The sequence below is a fragment of the Aspergillus heteromorphus genome, assembly GCF_003184545.1.
Source record: "Aspergillus heteromorphus CBS 117.55 chromosome Unknown BO70scaffold_8, whole genome shotgun sequence".
Classification (NCBI taxonomy): Eukaryota; Fungi; Ascomycota; class Eurotiomycetes; order Eurotiales; family Aspergillaceae; genus Aspergillus; species Aspergillus heteromorphus.
Genome location: NW_020290413.1, coordinates 184,581 through 201,002, shown reverse-complemented (window position 1 = coordinate 201,002; position 16,422 = coordinate 184,581). Strand labels below are relative to the sequence as shown.

The window sequence follows — 16,422 nt, the reverse complement described above, 5'->3', positions numbered from 1 at the left end:
TGCTTGGCCTGTCAGCCTGAACCATTCTCCGAAATCCCCTTCCGGAAGCTCGGCTGCTGCGGCCGCTGAGAACTTTTGACTCCGTCTCCCCCTCTATCCCCCCCCCCCCCCACACTCCCCCTAACATCCCACGCCTCGCGTCCCCAATTCGCGTCCCCAAATATTCATTCCCGTGATCATGGTAGCTGGCATCAGCAAACGCCAGCAGTTCCGCAATGAGCGGGCGCTGCAGGACCTCATCCGCTCCGTGCCCGGCAATGACCGCTGTGCTGATTGTCAGGCCCTGAACCCAGGTGAGTTACCACTGTCTTTCTTTATTCTCGTGAATGACCCTGAAGGCTAATCGATAACGTGTGCTCCCTCAGGCTGGGCTAGTTGGAACGTATGTCTCATCCCTCCCTCCCCCCCCTCCGTCCGATCGACCCGTGCATGCACCTGCAGATTACATCTCACAATAGGAAAACAAAGGCAAGGTATATACTGATGGACCGCAATCTAGATCGGCATCTTCCTCTGCATGCGATGCGCCGCGTTACACCGGAAGCTGGGCACGCATATCTCCAAGGTCAAGTCCCTGAGCATGGACACCTGGACGGACGACCAGGTTGATGTGAGTTGGACCGAGACAATCATTTCCCTGCTATATACTAGAGAAAGGGCAATCGCTGACGGCGGGGTTGTCTTAGAATATGAAATCGCACGGCAACAACATCATGAACAAGATCTACAACTCGAGGAATGTGAAGCCGCCCGTCCCGTCCGACGTCGATGAGTCCGATGCCTGCATGGAGCGCTTTATCCGCCAGAAGTATCAGTACCGGTCGCTGGACGAGAACAAGCAGAAGCCCCCTAGTCGCCATGATTCCGGATATGATCGGTCGCTGGAGGGAGGTGGTAGTGGTCGAGGTGGTGGTCCTGGATCGCCCGAGGGCTCGCCTCCCCCGCTGCCTCCGAAGCCGGCGAGGCCGTTTGGGTTCGGGCTGAGGTCGGCGTCATCGGCGACGAACCTCAACCGCATGTCGAATCGGGGCTCCGCCACCTCCCCTCAGTCGGATACCTTTGGGGCGGGCATCTCGGTCCGGAAAGGGTCCGGGGATGCCTCGTTGGATGCTAAGTTGGCGACACTGCGGGACATGGGATTTGCGAACGAGCGTCGGAATGCGATTGCGCTGCGAGAGCTGAGTGGCAACCTGGAGAAGACGATTGAGACGTTGATCCGGCTTGGAGAAGGCAATGGGACGGTGACTCTGCCGCGGGCGAAGACCCCAGCGACTCCGTCGGCGGCGGACGCGGCCAAATCGGCCAACCCGTTCGACATGCTGGACGCCCGGCCTCCGACTCAACCCGGCAACAGCTCCTTCAACCCCTTCGATGCGCCCCCGCCAGAGCCCCAAGCCCCCGTGCAATCGCTCGAGCAGTCTTTCCAGAACCTGCAGGTCGCCCAGCCCTTGTTCCCGCACTCCACGGGCGGCTATCCGATGCGGCAGGCTTCGCTTCCTCAGCCCCTCTACCAGCAGACGGCCACTCCCCCCGTCCCCGCGAACTATGCCCAGAGCGCATACGTCTCCTCGCCGCAGCCGCTGGATGGGGGTCACAACCCTTTCTTCCAGACCGGAGCCCAGCCGCAGGCCAGCTTGACCGCTCCAGTCGCCCAGAACAACCCCTTCTTCGGGCAAGTTTCGCCGCAGACGCAGATGCAGCCGCCCCCGAGCCAGATGCCCGCCGCTGCATCTGCCTCGCCGTTCGGACCGCCCCGACACGCAAACACCATGCCGATCATGTCCTCATCATCGCCATTCGGCCAGACGTCTCCTTTCCAGACGCAGCCACAGGCCCAACCCCAACAGCAACCCCAACCGCAGTTTCAATCTCAGCCCCAGCCCCAGGCGCAATTCCAACAGCAGCAGCAACCGCAGTTCCAACCGCAGCCCCCGCAACCGCAATTCCAGGTGCAATTCCAGCAACCCCAAGGCTCCCTCAACCCCTACCAGTCCATGACCGCCCCGGCCACGCCCCAGAGCGCGGGATACCCCGCCCCCCCTCAGTACGGGTACCAAGCGACCGCCCAGCGACTGGTCTCGCAGCCCACCGGCCGAAACGTGGACAAGAACAGCATCCTCTCCCTCTACCAGCTGTCGCAGCAGACTCCTTCGATCCCCGAAAACCCGCAATTCCAGCCTTCAGCCCAAACCCAACCTTTCAACCCTTACGCACAGACTCAGCAACAACCCCCGCAACAGTTGCAGCAGCAACAACCACAGCAGCAGCAGCAGCAGCCCTACCAACAACCCACCCTCGATCCCACCGGGACCAGAAACCCCTTCTTCACCCCCGCTCCCCGCACCACCGCCCCTCTCGCCGCCCCGGGAGTCGGACCCGGAGTGGATGCAGGTGCCGGAGCCGGAATGCCCTACATGTCCGCTCCGCAAGGTCAAGCCCAGCCTCAGCCTCAACCCTTCCAACAACAGCAACAACAACCAGCCGCAGCTCCCAGTCCCTTCACCATGAACCCGAGCCCGACCCAGAACCCAGGTATGGGAATGAACATGAACATGGGAATGGGAATGGGAATGGCTCCCAAACCAGCCGCCCCTGGAGGAAACTTCCCGCGGGGCCACATGAGCCAGCAGAGCGTCGATGTCAATGGGTTCCAGAGTGGACGGCACAGTCCGGATGCGTTTGCGAGTTTGAGTGCGCGGTATGGGTAAATTTCTCTCTACCGTTTTTCTTCTCTTCTCGTCTTGCTCCTATTTGGACCGGAAGTGTGCTTGTGGTTGTGGGTGGATTTGTCAGGCTGGACTGGATTGGGTGGGGTAGATGATTATCCTTCTCTGCTTCTGGTGTGATCTGATCACGTCTGATCTATGTATGGGTTGGTGTTGGTTTGTTGGTTCGTTGGTGCGATGTGGTGTGGTATGATATGATCGATCCATCTATCCATCCATCCATCTATCTATCTGTGTACTTCCTGTGCTCCTCCATCTACCTAGAATATAGGATGTAGCATCTAGGATACTTACTCAATTTGATGTACATGCATCTAGTCTGGTCTGATCCATCCATCCATCCACCCATCCATCCATCTTGAATTAGGGCTCCTTTTCTTCTAGCCTAGCATGTCTGATACATCAGAACGCATGCATGGGATGGATAGTGCATCATGTCTGCATATATCTCCCTTTCAAAAAGTTTTGCTCCATTGCGCATACATGCAGATTCATGTTGTAGCCAGCTAGCTAGCTAGCTAGTCCTTGTTGCTGTGGTTGTTGCCGTGGTTGTTGTTGTTGTTGTTGCTTGGTGGTATCTCGGTCTGCTCCGGTCCGGTTTGGTTAGTTAGTTAGTTGGATTGGATTGGATTGGGTTGGGTTAGATCTCATGATATATACTTAGATCATAGATAGTAGTGGTGGCGTGGCGTGGCGTTGCAGGTGTTACGTTACAAATTGAATTCGAGGGCGTTACATGCATGCAATAAAAACAGTATGCATGCTGATTTCGCATATAGAGAGACCTTACTACTATATATCATCTTGTTCTGGGAGTGGGAGTGGGAGTGAGTGGGTGGTTTTTCGTTGGAGAAGAACTGAAGAAGGGAAAGAAGAGGGAAAAGAAGAGAGAAGATCGTGCTACTATATATCATATATATATATATCTATCTATCTACTATGGCATGACATGGATAAAGAGTTACTTGAGATAAATTTGTCGTGTATGGAGCGGAAGGATGGAGTTTAGGAATACTATGGAAAATTCGAATCAATTCAATTCAATCCAATTTAATTGACATCGTGGTTAAATTAGCCGTATCCTAACTTAGTTTCCGTATTTCAGGGAGCTTCTTCTTCGTAGATGTAGTAGGTAAATAGGTTATTGGCCGAGAGCTGTTGTGTTGGCTGTTTGAAGGAGTTCGAAACATAAAGATAGATATATAGATAGATAGATAGATGGTATCTCACATATTCACAATCCTATCCCCGGGAAACCAATGAAAGACAACCGATACTGTCACCCAAGCCCAGAAGTTACAAGATATACAAATATAGCAAAAATGACAGTACGAAAAAACCCCTAAGCCCAGTTCCGCCGGTCATTCAGCCGGCGGTTCCATTCCTCCCGGGAGGGCAATGCCCATGAGTCCTCCTCCCTACGCTTAGACCGGACCATCCATTCCGGCAGCTCATACCCCAGGAAGGTGGGGCGTTGGCGACGCTGCCATGGCCAGGACCAGGACCCTGACCAGGACTCCGACCTCGACCGCGACCAGTTTGGCCGGGAGAAGAGGGCGGTCCATCGGCTGGGGGCCGGCTTCGAACCGGTCGCATGGACCTTGATGGTCTGAATAATGCGGTCGAAGTGGGTGTCGCGGGGCTGCTGGACCTGGCGACGCTCCGCGCGCTGGCGATCCCATCGCTGGGCCTGCCAGGCGGCCTGCTCGTCGGGGTCGACGCACCAGACGACGATGTCGCCCTGGCGGCGCCAGTCGTCGTGCCAGTGGGAGTTCCACGTGCGGAAGCACTCGTCGTACGCGGAGAAGCGTAGCTGGCTGCGGAGAGTGGGCTCCATCTGAGCGAAGAAGATCAGGTAGTCGGGCCAGTCGTGCGGCGTCTGGGTCTGGTACCGCGCGGGGAAGATATGGGCCGGGGGGTTCTCATGGTAGGAGGGTCGGCGCCGAAAGTTGCGCAGACCGCCGGCCATGTGCGTGCGCAGGAAATCGCCGGGGTGGGCGTAGAACTGGTCCGCCTCGTCGAGGTAGGTCGCCTTCTCGTGGTCGTCCAGGCCGACCGGCGGCTCGCAGGACAGGGCCCAGGCGCCGATGGTGGGGTACACCAGGTGGGAGCGCCAGGGGGTGCTGTGGCAGGGCATGAGGAAGCCCGCGGTGATGCCGGGCTGGGTGATGTCATTCAGATCCGGGCTGCCGTGGGCCTGTCGTTGCTCGCGGAGGTAGGACAGCACGGCCATCGGGCCGGAGGCATGGTAGGTGGTCGTATAGACGGCCATGACGGCGTTGACCAGCAGCAAAAATATCAACACGAGCCGCTTGGGGATGTGAAACTCGCCGGTCCCGAGCAGGGCGGGGCGAACGAAGGCCACCAGCGTCGGACCCAGGAGGACGTGGAGCGCGGGCAGCAAGGGGTAGATGAACCGGACCTCCTTGTGCGAGATGACGGAGAGGACCAACGGCATGAGGAGACACGCCACGGCCAGCTGGAATCGCACCGGCGCGCGCAGCCGGTTGGCCGGCGGCTCCGTTTGCCAGTAGAGGCCGAAAAAGCTCTTGTACCAGGCCACGACGGCGAACGGCAGGACGGTGGTGAGAAGGAGCGGGAAGCCCTGGGAGACATAGTAATGGATATCGTTACTGCCGTAGAAGAGGGAGAGGGACTGCACGACATTGAAGTATAGAAAATGGAAGGGCGGAAAGGTCCAGAAGCCGTAGAAATACCGATCTGCGAGCAGCGACACGGCGAGGACGACCGAGCTGGGCAGGGTTAGCAGCCGTTCTTTAGGACAGTCAACGGGCATCTACTCACCCCCCAACCAATGCCTCCCGCAGGAGGACCATCCGTCGCTGCGGAGTGGCCGGGTAGAAGGCCACCCAGGCCATGGGGATCCAGATCAGGATGTTGGTGGGCCGCAGGAGACATGCCAGCGCGGCGAGTGGGACGCATCGCCGGTACCTATCATCCATTAGCCCGGGGCGTTTCTATGGAGGAGGTCAGACCGACCTGGCCAGGACAGCAGCGTGAAACTGCTCCGCGGTCACGTCCGGCTGAGTGTGGCGCGCGATGTACCGCTCCATGTCCCGCTTGGCACGGCCGCGGAGGGCGTGCACCAGACGGGGTTGGGGGAATTCCCACTCCTCGTCCGCCACAGACCACTCCCACGGCCAGTGATACAGGGCGACCACGGTGAGGGTGGTTTCGAGGCAATTGGACAGGGTGCGAGTGGAGCAGAACCACTGCCATGGACTTAGGATGGACACGGCTAGCTGCGGGGGGTGGGGGGGTTGTCAGTCAGGGATGACACACAGGGACGGGCCAGGCGATACGTACCGCGGCCCAGGCGGCGTGGGAGGCATTGCCGTAGACGCCACAGGCCAGCCTCCAGGTATACAGGTCGCCGACGGCGGCGATGACGGCCTGGGCGGCCTTAGGGGCGGCGATGAGCAGGTCGGCCCGCCAGACGGGGGGAAGCCGCAGCAGCTGGGCGAGCCAGCTGGCGAGGGAGTAAACGGCGGTAAAGAACAGGGGATGCAGGGAGGATCTCAGTTGGTGACGCCATTCCTGTACGATGACACCGCACGGGGTGACCGATTAGTCACTGGGTGGTCGGGGATTGGCGACGGGGGATGTTGTGGACGATGCAGGAGGATGCTGGCGCAGGGAGGGGGGACAATCAACTTACCCAGGTGATCCACGGGGCCTGATGGTGACCGAACGCGGTGGCCCAGGCGGGCTCGAGGGACTGGAAGTACTCATCGGGCTGGAAGAAGGTGCGGATGGTGAGGGCGTTGAGGAGGCGGAAGGCGAGGAGGGAGAGGAAGAGGCGGGCGGCGTCGGGCGGCGGGGAGGACAGGAAGGCGGAGGCGGCGGCCAGCACGCTCGCGGGCGATGGCGGGCGCAACGGGCGCGGCAGGAATAACGGCGAGTCGCTGTCGTCGGAGTCGAAGTTGCTGCCCACGGAGGATGCTCGGGGCCGTGGGGGGGGGAACATGTCCGGGGTGAATCCGGGCCAAGCCATGGCTACTCACATGTGTTGTTGTTCTTATTGTTGTGGTGATGTAACAGATGCAGCTGCAGTACTTACTCCACCCTGACTATTCCTGTCCCCTGGAGCGATCAGTAGGATGGCAACAGAACCAAGAACAGCGTGTCGAAGATTCCGGCCAGCAGACTGACTAGCCTGGATTAGGGGGCGAGTGGAGCTGTAGTCTAAACTGAGGCTCCACGCGTGGAGAGTGGAAGAGGAAGAGTGCAAATGGTGCGGCTGTGAGTGGCTTGCGGGCGGCGAGGGTGACTAACCGCCTTAGTCAGCCTCCGTCTCGCCGGGTACACCTGCACTTAGAGGTCATCCGCGTATACTTGCACTTAGGGGTTAGTTCTGCCTCAATCTTTGCATTTCCTCCCTACGCTGCACTCCCCAATTCATTCCGGTCTCCTGCCCTTTTAAACCGTCTCTTCCCCCCCCCTCCTCCGTCTGTCTCTGTTCTCTGTTCTTCTCCCACTTCCCTCCTCTGTCCGCGACGCCTCTCTCTCTCTCTCTCTCTCTCTATATCTCTCCACATATCTATCTATCCTTGATCTCCTCTCCTCTTCTCCCTTCTTTCTCCCTCTCCTCTCTCCCCCACCATGACTTCCAACGGCACCAACGGCGTGAACGGTGCGAACGGCGCCACCTCCTACCACGCCCCCTCCACCCACGCCGCCATCCAGGCCGAAAAGGAATTCGCCGCTCACAACTACCACCCCCTGCCCATCGTCTTTGCCCGCGCCCAGGGAACCACTGTCTGGGACCCCGAGGGCCGCGAGTACCTGGACTTCCTGTCCGCCTACTCCGCCGTCAACCAGGGCCACTGCCACCCCAAGCTGGTCGCCGCCCTGGTCGACCAGGCCTCCCGCCTGACCCTCAGCTCCCGCGCCTTCTACAACGATGTGTTCCCCCGCTTTGCCGAGTTCGTCACCCAGTACTTCGGGTTCGACATGGTCCTGCCCATGAACACCGGTGCGGAGGCGGTGGAGACGGGAATCAAGATCGCCCGCAAGTGGGGGTACAAGGTCAAGGGGATTCCGGAGAACCAGGCGCTCGTTCTGAGTGCGGAGAACAACTTCCACGGACGCACGGTAGGCACTGTGATCCCCCGTCAGCGCAATTCCACTCTCCATACTGACGATCCCCGCGTAGTTTGCGGCCATCTCGCTGTCGTCCGACCCCGAGTCGCGTGAGAACTATGGCCCGTATCTGCCCGGTATCGGCTGCGCCATTCCCGGAACGGACAAGCCCATCACCTACAACGATAAGGCCGCCCTGCGGGAAGCCTTCGAGACGGCCGGCCCCAACCTGGCCGCCTTCCTGGTGGAGCCCATCCAGGGCGAGGCCGGCATCGTCGTCCCCGACGACGACTACCTCCAGGAGGCCCGCGCCCTGTGCGACAAGCACAACGTGCTGCTGATCTGCGACGAGATCCAGACCGGCATCGCCCGCACCGGCAAGCTGCTCTGCCACGAGTGGAGCGGCATCAAGCCCGACATGGTGCTGCTGGGCAAGGCCATCTCCGGCGGCATGTACCCCGTCTCTGCCGTCCTGGGCCGCAAGGACGTCATGCTCACCATCGAGCCCGGCACCCACGGCTCCACCTACGGCGGCAACCCCCTGGCCTGTGCCGTCGCCATCCGCGCCCTCGAGGTCGTCCAGGAGGAGCAGCTGGTCGAGCGTGCCGAGAAGCTGGGCCACGTCTTCCGCGACGGGCTGCGCGCCATCGGCAGCCCCGTGATCGAGACGGTGCGCGGAAAGGGTCTGCTCAACGCCGTCGTCATCGACGAGTCCAAGACCAACGGCCACTCCGCGTGGGATCTGTGCATGCTGCTGAAGTCGAAGGGATTGCTGGTAAGTTGACTCCCACCGTTGTCCGTGCGACCACCCACTGACCCCCGCAGGCCAAGCCCACCCACGAGAACATCATCCGTCTGGCGCCGCCCCTGGTGATCACCGACGAGGAGGTCCAGAAGTCCCTGGAGATTATCAAGGCCGCGGTGACGGAGCTGCCCACGCTCACCGGTGCCGTGGAGGACCAGATCATCCCCCCGCCGGAGAAGAAGGTCAAGGTCAGCCTTGAGAACTAAGCCCCGACCGAGGGCAGGACGGGTCCCGATGGAGACATCGGGACAAACCCAGCACATTGACGCGACCGCGACAATGTCTGATCTCGTCAGCATCGCGCGGACGCACCCGACCAGGACGGTGGCTCGTCACTGTTCAACAGTATGAGACCGACATTGGTACGCCATCGTCCGTCGTGGAAGGCTCCAGCGCACGCAGGAGGATCCGGTCGCGTGTCGCCGGACCCCCGGCGCAGCGAGATGCCGTATTCGATCGCACGGTTGAAGCGACGGGACGATAATTCATGATTGTATTATGCGTGATGACCCTAGGAAAATTCCCATGCAGAAGATTCCCAACCGACCAGATGGATTTTGGTGTAATGTTGTAGTTGAGGGGGCGAGAGAGATTTTCGTAGTCGTAGCAGTGGTGGTAGCAGCACTGACTATGCAAATAGTTGCATAGTCCCCGCTCTTCCCCCTCTTTTCTCCTCCCTGCCACTCCCATTCCCCCGTTTAAATCCCTCGCTCTGCAACACGCCATGCTTGCTTTTGTGGCACCGGATTCTTCTACCGCCTGGCGTGGGTATCTATCTTACTCTTGTAGCTACTTGAACTGCGACGCTGGACTTGTTTGACTGACTACTGCCTGAATCAACCAGACAGCTGACTTCTTTCTCGCATTTATTTCTCGGATTCGGAACTCCCCAAAGCAGAAGAAGAAGAAGCTCACTCCCCCTCCCATTCGCCCTCCATCAAAGCTGGAATCACAACGCCGCGACATTCCCCAAAGCCGAACCTCCCCCCAGTGAGCCGATTGACGCACCAGCCCTCCATGACCACCTCGTCTCCGTCGTCGAGAAACACCAGGCCGTCTTTGCGAGCTTCGGAGAGGACGTTCCTCTCTAGCCCCCGTTCGATCAGACAGGCAACCCCGATCTCCTCTCCTTGCTCGTTGATGCGCTGCTTCTGTTAGCAGGGTTCTCAGTTATCCAAGGGTATGTTTATATATGTTTATATATGGGGTGCGTACATCGCTGGTCACAGTGCCCGTTCCGAAGATGTCGCCGGCGGAGAGGCCCTCGCCTGCGCTGCAGAGGTGAGTGAGCTGTTGGATGGGGGTCCAGTAGAGCTCTTTTAGATTGGTTTCGGTGACGGTGTAGGACTTTTTATTCCCTGAAGCACGTCAGTAATACAAATGAAATGGACAGAAGAGAACAGAAGAAGACATGGGCAACATACGAATAACCCTCGCCTTCAGCTCGATATCAAACGTCGCCTCCCCAGCCTCTCCCTTCCACGCCAGATGCCTCAAAGGCGCAGGGCTCTGTGGCTTGGCCTCACACCGCGATCCCTCCAACGCCTCCATCGTGACGATCCACGGCGAGATGCTCGTCCCCGACCCCTTGCCATGGAACGGCCCCAACGGCGTCATCTCGAAGGTCTGGATGTCCCTCGCGGACCAATCATTCAATATCACCAGCCCAAATATATAATCCTTCGCGTCGGCTATGTCGAGGATCTCGCCCGGGGGATACGGGCGGGAGAGATAGACGCCCATCTCCAGCTCGAAGTCGAAGCGCGCGCTGGGCTTGAAGACGGGCAGACCCTCCGGATTCTGCGAGTCGGCTACCACGCCCCAGGGTCGACGGATCGGGGTGCCCGAGATGCGGAGGCTGGATTGGCGGCCGTTGTACACGGAGGGGATACACCACCACGAACGGGGGATGGTGAGGGAGTACAGCTCCGAGTACTGCTGTTGTCAGTGCCGCTTTGAGGCTCGACCAGGATCAAGGGTTGCGTACGTTCCTGGTGTGCTCGTACGAGCAATAGAAGTCGCTGAAGTTCTTCGTTTCCATCGGAAGATGGTTCTGCACTCTGGACAGGGGGATAGCGTAGGTCTTTCGGATCTCGTCGTCGGAGAGCAGATCTGTCAAGGCCGCTCGCGTATAGACGTGTGTTTCTTTGGGCAGAGAGGCGAACGTGTTCAGGGTTGGCTGCGAGGTCAGACTGTGAACAGCGCCGTGGGAATGCACGCACATACACTGGAGAATACCCGGCCCTTGAACCCCGGGATGGATTTGAAGTATCCAACCCTTTCGAGCGCGCTCAAATCAATGGCATCGTCTTCCAGGGCCGTGGCACAGCGGGGAGTCGGATTGTCGGCGGTGGAAACCACCCCGTAGGGGAGGTTGTCGATGGTAAAGGGCGTCTCCGTGACAGTCATGATTCCGATGCTGAAGGAAGAGAGTGTCGCACGAAGGTGGTAAAAGTATCCCAGGACCAAGGAGGGGGGGTAATCGGGTCGTCGGGTATCGTTGCAGCACCTCTGCAGAAGGGAACCTGCATGCCGAATCGGGTTGCAGATCCATGCGCTATCGCTGCTTGCTTTTTTCTGGCTGTCGATCTGGCTGATGCAAGGGGCGGCGGGCCCTTCTATACCAGTTCGTGGACCTCGCCGTCGCCGTGCAGAATCCTTACCCCCCAACCACCATGGGCGAGGAGAATAAACCCCCACGAGCACATTCACCCAAACCGTGGGCGTCCTCCTCGCCGAGCTCTACGGCCACTTCACGAGCGACCGCCTGTACACCACCACCATCCCCTGGCCGATCCTCGCCCTCAGCTACCTGTTCATCTTCCCTGTCGCTATGACCTACCTCTGCGAATGCTTCCCGGGGAGAGTTCCGGAGGAGGGGGAGTATGCCCGGGCTGTTATGCTGGGGTCGGGGGTACCCCGGAAGTTATCCTAAAAGTAGTACAGAACTCCTATCCTAATTTACCTTTATGTGATTATACAATGTAATCATGCTGCCCCGAAATAAGAGACATTATTATACGAACATTCAAATCTCTCAGGTCCGCCATCCAGCCCCCAGAACCAGATCATCTTCTAGTCAAGGCCTGATTTAGATCCTCACCAACCACTCCAAATTGCCCGAGCAGCCTAGTTGTTCTCGGGATTTGTTCTCCAGGCACTGACGGTCTGGTCCTGTCATAGCCTACAGGGCAGTACCCTAAGGTACCTCCCCCGGCATACCTAATTATGTAGCAGGCAAGGTACCCAGGTATGGCGGAAATACGGTAATAATCGCATCACGCATGCTCCGAGTATGACGTAATCGCACGAATATCCTCCCTATATTTCCCTCCTTCTACTTCTCCTTCTCCTTCTCCTTCTACTGTTCCTTCTACTTCTACTTCTCCTTCTACTTCTGCTTCTACTTCTCCTTCTACTTCTGCTTCTGCTTCTGCTTTGGCTTCTCCTTCTCCTTCTGCTTCTGCTTCGGCTTCTGCTTCTACTTCTCCTTCTACTTCTGCTTCTGCTTCTGCTTCTGCTTCTGCTTCTGCTTTTGCTTCTCCTTCTCCTTCTGCTTCTGCTTCTGCTTCTACTTCTGCTTCTACTTCTCCTTCTACTTCTCCGCGTCCTGCATCCGTTCCACAACTTAGCAATCTATCTCTCTCTGTCCTCGTTTGACCCCTTCGTCTCACAATGGTGTATCTCAATGCCATCTTTGAAGAAGAAGAGCGACGCCGCCTGATCAGCGAAATTTCAGATGCCCTGGCCCATGACCCTCTTCCCACGCAACTCCCAATGGTGCGTGCATGTCTCTGGCTGTCGGATATCGAGAACCTGCGTGCCCTGCATGCCCTCCTCGACGGCTCGATAGATGTGCTTCTTGACCGTCTTTGCATGAAAGAGAGCACTAATATTGTTGGGAAATGTTAGTTATAGGCTGATTACTTACTGGTGGACATCCTGTTGTTAACATTCTTTTATAATGTCTAGGGTCTCAGTTGGACAAAAAGATTAACTCCCAGGTGGCATCTCCCGTGGCAGTACGTGGCACCCCGACCCCATCACCTCTGTCTCGTGTTCCGGGCAAGGAGTCCCCCAGGCTGGAATCTTCCCCGGTTCCTCTCTCAAGCCCTCTGCCTGGAATGGGTTCGGCTCCCGTGGCATCATTGCCCGTCACTAAAAGCGCGACACCAACACCGGCCCCCGTCCGACTTCGTCTGGACATTCCTTCTTCTCCGACAATAGAGCGGTTATCAAAAAAGCATCCTCTCAGCTCTCCCGTCACTCCTGGCACTAAGAGGAGGCGAAGCACAGCCGTGACCCAGCAAGTATGATAATCCCTGAAAGCTTTCTGTTATTGAGTACTAATGATATCTTGGACTTGAAGTGCAAGGACCGTGATGGCATGTGTATTATCACCTCAACACCGGCCGAGCTTATCGACGTGTGTCATCTGTATCCAGCCTTGATGGGTAACCGTGATAGTCCCGGAGTGATTGGATTCTGGAGAACTATTCGCCTCTTCTGGACAAAAGAGAAAGTGGATAGCTGGTACAATGCGATCTTCGGCGATGGGGCTGATACGGAAAAGATTGAGAATATGATTTGCATGAATTCATTTGCCCACCGCCTTCACGGAAAAAGCTTTTTTGCCTTTGAACCCTTAGATAGGGATCCTAATGGCAAATGGTTGACTCTCCGGTTCTGGTGGCTGAAACAACAGCAGGCGCCAAAAGATGTCTCTATTGGAGAAATACCGGACTTCCCCGATAACGAAGATCCGACAAAGTACGGCGTCAACTTGTGGGATATGATCTCGCATCGACGAATCATCAGTGGTGATACCTTCACTCTCAAGACCCCCGATCCCGTCAATCTCCCTCTCCCAGACACCCGTATCATGAGCCTACAGTGGCATATGAACAGAGTCGCTGCCATGGCCGCAGCTGCCGAGCCCCAGGACCCGGACGACTACTCCGACGATGATGACGATGATGACGGCCTGGATTACTTTGCACGACCCTATGAAATGGATACATCGAGTTTGCTCCTTCCCTCCCAGTCCTCCTTTACCTCAGTGACGGATACCTGTCGTCCGGGGGATGAAAGGGCCGTGTCTACCCACGAAGTTACCCTTGAGGAGGAAGAAGAAGAAGAAGAAGAGCAGGAGGAGTGAAGAGAAGTGACAGGACACATCAAGTATACTTTCCCTCTCCCAGTTCTCCCTCATCTCTATGACAGATACCCGGCTTCCTTGGGACGAAATGTCTGTGCCTATCCACGAAGCTGCCCTTGAGGAACAAGGCGAAGAAGAAAAAAAGGAAGAAGAATGATAACAATAATAATAATAATAATAGCTATTAGTGAAGGAAAAGTGATGTGGCAGTTTAATTAGTCAATTTAATTCATGGGTTTTACTCGAAGCCAGTCTCACAGTAAGATAAGACCAAACAAAAGGCGTTAGAGTACTAGAATAGTGGAGGTGCGGCCCTTCCCGAATGATGGGGATCGACAGAACGAGACCAGGGAACCAACCGTGCTTAGCACGTCTGGGGCTGGCTCCGGGGAGACAAATCTCATTCTCGAGGCATCAACAAGAAAAAGAGAAGCCACTGATTCTATTATCACACACTGCTACAGATAGACTTAATTGAAAAAAGCACGAGATTTTGAATAATTCTCTATTTATATCTACTAATATAATTATATAGAGCCCGCTCGCGCACGCTCTACAGATTCATAACCTATACGATCGTACCCCATACCCAACACAGCATGAACATCAACACATCTAATCAACATCCTGCGTCTCATTTCGGTAGTATATACTGACTCATCTCAGTCTTAGTATCCCTCGAGCCGGAACGCGGGCGCCGTCCAATTTCAATCCGCGGCGAGCTCGCAATCTTCTCAGAGGAGATTGTGGATGTTGGCGCTGGTTTCCTGCGCCGTGTCCACCAGCCCTTCCACCGGTCTTTGGCTCCGTCTGTCGACTCGCTGATGTTGTTGATGTTGAGGGCGATGTAGCATGCTGGTATGATGAATGCAATTGAAGAGCCAACTATGATGACATGAGTCTGGAAATAGGACAAAGCATAATAGAGTGAGTGACGTACAGAGAACCGGAAACAGCCACCATCCCTGATATTCAACGTTGCCGGAGTCGTGTGGGAAGTTGGTGACGTTCAGCGCAAACAGGGAGGTCAGGAATGATAACGGGGCCTATTTTCCAAGTGTCGTCAGTAACTGCCAGTCATACGTATATTCGATACTCACAAATATAATAGTAATGATAGTAAAAACCATCACCGTATTCGCCTGCTTCCCCGTATCCTCGGCCTGTATCCGCGCATACTCGGCCTCGAGGATACTAGCCTGTTTCTGCCTGAGGTCCAGAAGGTTTTGTACCTTTGGGGGAAAGTATCAGCAATGACCAAGAAGAAGATTTGAATGATAGCTCACCGAGTCAAGAGTCATCTTAGCTTCAACAAGCATCTCCTCGATCTCCTGTCTTCGCGCCGTAGGTGTATGCTGCAACTGGGCGTGATTCAGCGCAAAGCGGTCCAGATTCTCCGTTTGGAAGACCTGTCTCCAGACAGTCTCTTGCACTTCAGTCAATGCTTTGAGGATGTTCAGCTCGTCGCATATATCCTTGATCTCGTGTAGAAGGTCTGCCTGTGCGCCGATGTCCTCGTAGGGGTTTGCGGATCCGAGGTTCTTGCTACCTTTGCTGGATTTGTTGAGGGACAGGCGGAATTTCTTTAGTTCTTTGGTTTCTTCGTTGGCCTGTCAATGTTAGGACTGAAGATCCCGGAAGAGTGACGGTGGTAGTGTACCTTGTCTTGGATAGACTCCCGGAAAACATCGAGGATTGTCTTGCTAGGGAATTGCTCGAGCACGTTTCTCTCCACGAACAGCCCCGCTGTGACTCCCATGAGCATGCTGAGCATGGACTCGGCTGATTCCGGACGATGTATTGTCGAGGACTGCACGATTCTGGAGAGTCTGTCGAAGATAAGGTTCTCTGACTGGTTCAGAGAGTTTGATGTTGTTGAGATTATCGTTTCTGTAGAATATCAGATAAGAGTGACATTTTATAGCATGTTTGACGTACTCTCATCGAGAACCCACACCCATAGTTGATTGATCATCAAAATCTGTTTCTTGTCCGACTTGCTCTGCTGCACGTAGGGGTTCCCGGGGTTGTCCTCGCTCTGTTTCTTCAGATATTTGGATAGCACTTGGTCGTCGTCTCTGGCGCTGGTGTCTCCGAGTGCGGTGTAGTAGAATTGGTCCAGTGTCACCGGTTCGTGTGTGGATAGGCTGGAAGCTGGCTCGTTTTTGGTTGTTCTGTCCGGTTTGTCTGCCACACATAGGTACGGAAGCTGCTACTCATTAATTCTGCTTATGATGATGTCGAGATATCAAGACCTACATAGAGTGCGGTGTGTGTTCTGTGAGCAGACGAGTTGGTCTGCTCTTGGGACGTGCTTTCCTTATGCTAGAAGTTTTATTAGCCTCCTTAGAAACCTGACATAATCCGGTAGGGGATTAGCATACTAGGCCCTGTGCCTTCATATAAATTCTTTTACCAGCCGCGGTCAGCTCGTTCGCACTCTGTTCGAAAAAGTCCATCATTCGCCCATGTCCCCTTTCCATCACATTTGAATCCCGACACAGCCGTGTAGTTAGATGCTAAGACAGGAAATCAGTCACTAAGATTCCCTGAGTGAAGCCCGATCAGGTCAACTTACCCTCAGAAGCAGCAACTAGAGTGAATCAGTAACTATAGCAATAAGCAGACAG

The 16,422-nt window shown here is 56.2% G+C and overlaps 6 protein-coding genes across 6 annotated transcripts; 3 read left to right on the top strand and 3 right to left on the bottom strand.

The window, feature by feature from the left end:
- The first annotated feature begins 475 nt into the window (after nucleotides 1–475).
- Nucleotides 476–3,082, top strand: BO70DRAFT_360788 (putative GTPase activating protein for Arf). Its single transcript, XM_025542874.1, has 2 exons — nucleotides 476–610; nucleotides 687–3,082. The coding sequence occupies exons 1-2, from the start codon at nucleotides 518–520 to the stop codon at nucleotides 2,706–2,708; spliced, it is 2,115 nt and encodes a 704-aa protein (XP_025400520.1). The 5' UTR covers nucleotides 476–517; the 3' UTR covers nucleotides 2,709–3,082.
- A 986-nt stretch (nucleotides 3,083–4,068) lies between these two features.
- On the bottom strand, nucleotides 4,069–6,741 carry gpi10 (putative glycosylphosphatidylinositol-alpha 1,2 mannosyltransferase; the record flags this gene model as incomplete). The annotated part of the gene is made up of 5 exons (XM_025546512.1): nucleotides 4,069–5,479; nucleotides 5,532–5,678; nucleotides 5,727–5,989; nucleotides 6,054–6,284; nucleotides 6,406–6,741. 5 exons carry the CDS (start codon nucleotides 6,739–6,741, stop codon nucleotides 4,069–4,071), a joined length of 2,388 nt encoding a protein of 795 aa, XP_025400519.1.
- A 608-nt stretch (nucleotides 6,742–7,349) lies between these two features.
- car2 (ornithine-oxo-acid transaminase) lies at nucleotides 7,350–9,179 on the top strand (the record flags this gene model as incomplete). Its single annotated transcript, XM_025540991.1, has 3 exons — nucleotides 7,350–7,841; nucleotides 7,903–8,604; nucleotides 8,655–9,179. 3 exons carry the CDS (start codon nucleotides 7,350–7,352, stop codon nucleotides 8,838–8,840), a joined length of 1,380 nt encoding a protein of 459 aa, XP_025400518.1. The 3' UTR covers nucleotides 8,841–9,179.
- A 366-nt stretch (nucleotides 9,180–9,545) lies between these two features.
- On the bottom strand, nucleotides 9,546–11,043 carry BO70DRAFT_289139 (2-hydroxyhepta-2,4-diene-1,7-dioate isomerase; the record flags this gene model as incomplete). The annotated part of the gene is made up of 5 exons (XM_025539306.1): nucleotides 9,546–9,779; nucleotides 9,850–9,992; nucleotides 10,059–10,569; nucleotides 10,622–10,813; nucleotides 10,861–11,043. The coding sequence occupies 5 exons, from the start codon at nucleotides 11,041–11,043 to the stop codon at nucleotides 9,546–9,548; spliced, it is 1,263 nt and encodes a 420-aa protein (XP_025400517.1).
- Nucleotides 11,044–12,029: 986 nt separating this feature from the next.
- Nucleotides 12,030–14,026, top strand: BO70DRAFT_360784 (uncharacterized protein). The gene is made up of 3 exons (XM_025542873.1): nucleotides 12,030–12,541; nucleotides 12,607–12,944; nucleotides 13,004–14,026. The coding sequence occupies exons 1-3, from the start codon at nucleotides 12,412–12,414 to the stop codon at nucleotides 13,790–13,792; spliced, it is 1,257 nt and encodes a 418-aa protein (XP_025400516.1). The 5' UTR covers nucleotides 12,030–12,411; the 3' UTR covers nucleotides 13,793–14,026.
- A 392-nt stretch (nucleotides 14,027–14,418) lies between these two features.
- On the bottom strand, nucleotides 14,419–15,277 carry BO70DRAFT_360783 (uncharacterized protein). The gene is made up of 4 exons (XM_025542872.1): nucleotides 15,079–15,277; nucleotides 14,893–15,024; nucleotides 14,733–14,838; nucleotides 14,419–14,677 (listed from the first exon to the last, which is right to left on the bottom strand). Exons 1-4 carry the CDS (start codon nucleotides 15,091–15,093, stop codon nucleotides 14,427–14,429), a joined length of 504 nt encoding a protein of 167 aa, XP_025400515.1. The 5' UTR covers nucleotides 15,094–15,277; the 3' UTR covers nucleotides 14,419–14,426.
- Between the last annotated feature and the right edge of the window lie 1,145 nt (nucleotides 15,278–16,422).

Coding starts and splice junctions, on each gene's coding strand:
- BO70DRAFT_360788 (XM_025542874.1), top strand. CDS start 518: ATGCGATGCGCCGCGTTACACCGGAAGCTGGGCACGCATATCTCCAAG. Junction 611..686: donor GGACGGACGACCAGGTTGAT/GTGAGTTGGACC, acceptor GGGTTGTCTTAG/AATATGAAATCGCACGGCAA.
- BO70DRAFT_360784 (XM_025542873.1), top strand. CDS start 12,412: ATGGTGCGTGCATGTCTCTGGCTGTCGGATATCGAGAACCTGCGTGCC. Junction 12,542..12,606: donor CACTAATATTGTTGGGAAAT/GTTAGTTATAGG, acceptor TATAATGTCTAG/GGTCTCAGTTGGACAAAAAG. Junction 12,945..13,003: donor GCACAGCCGTGACCCAGCAA/GTATGATAATCC, acceptor TTGGACTTGAAG/TGCAAGGACCGTGATGGCAT.
- BO70DRAFT_360783 (XM_025542872.1), bottom strand. Junction 14,839..14,892: donor CTATCATTACTATTATATTT/GTGAGTATCGAA, acceptor CTTGGAAAATAG/GCCCCGTTATCATTCCTGAC. Junction 14,678..14,732: donor GTGGCTGTTTCCGGTTCTCT/GTACGTCACTCA, acceptor ATGTCATCATAG/TTGGCTCTTCAATTGCATTC.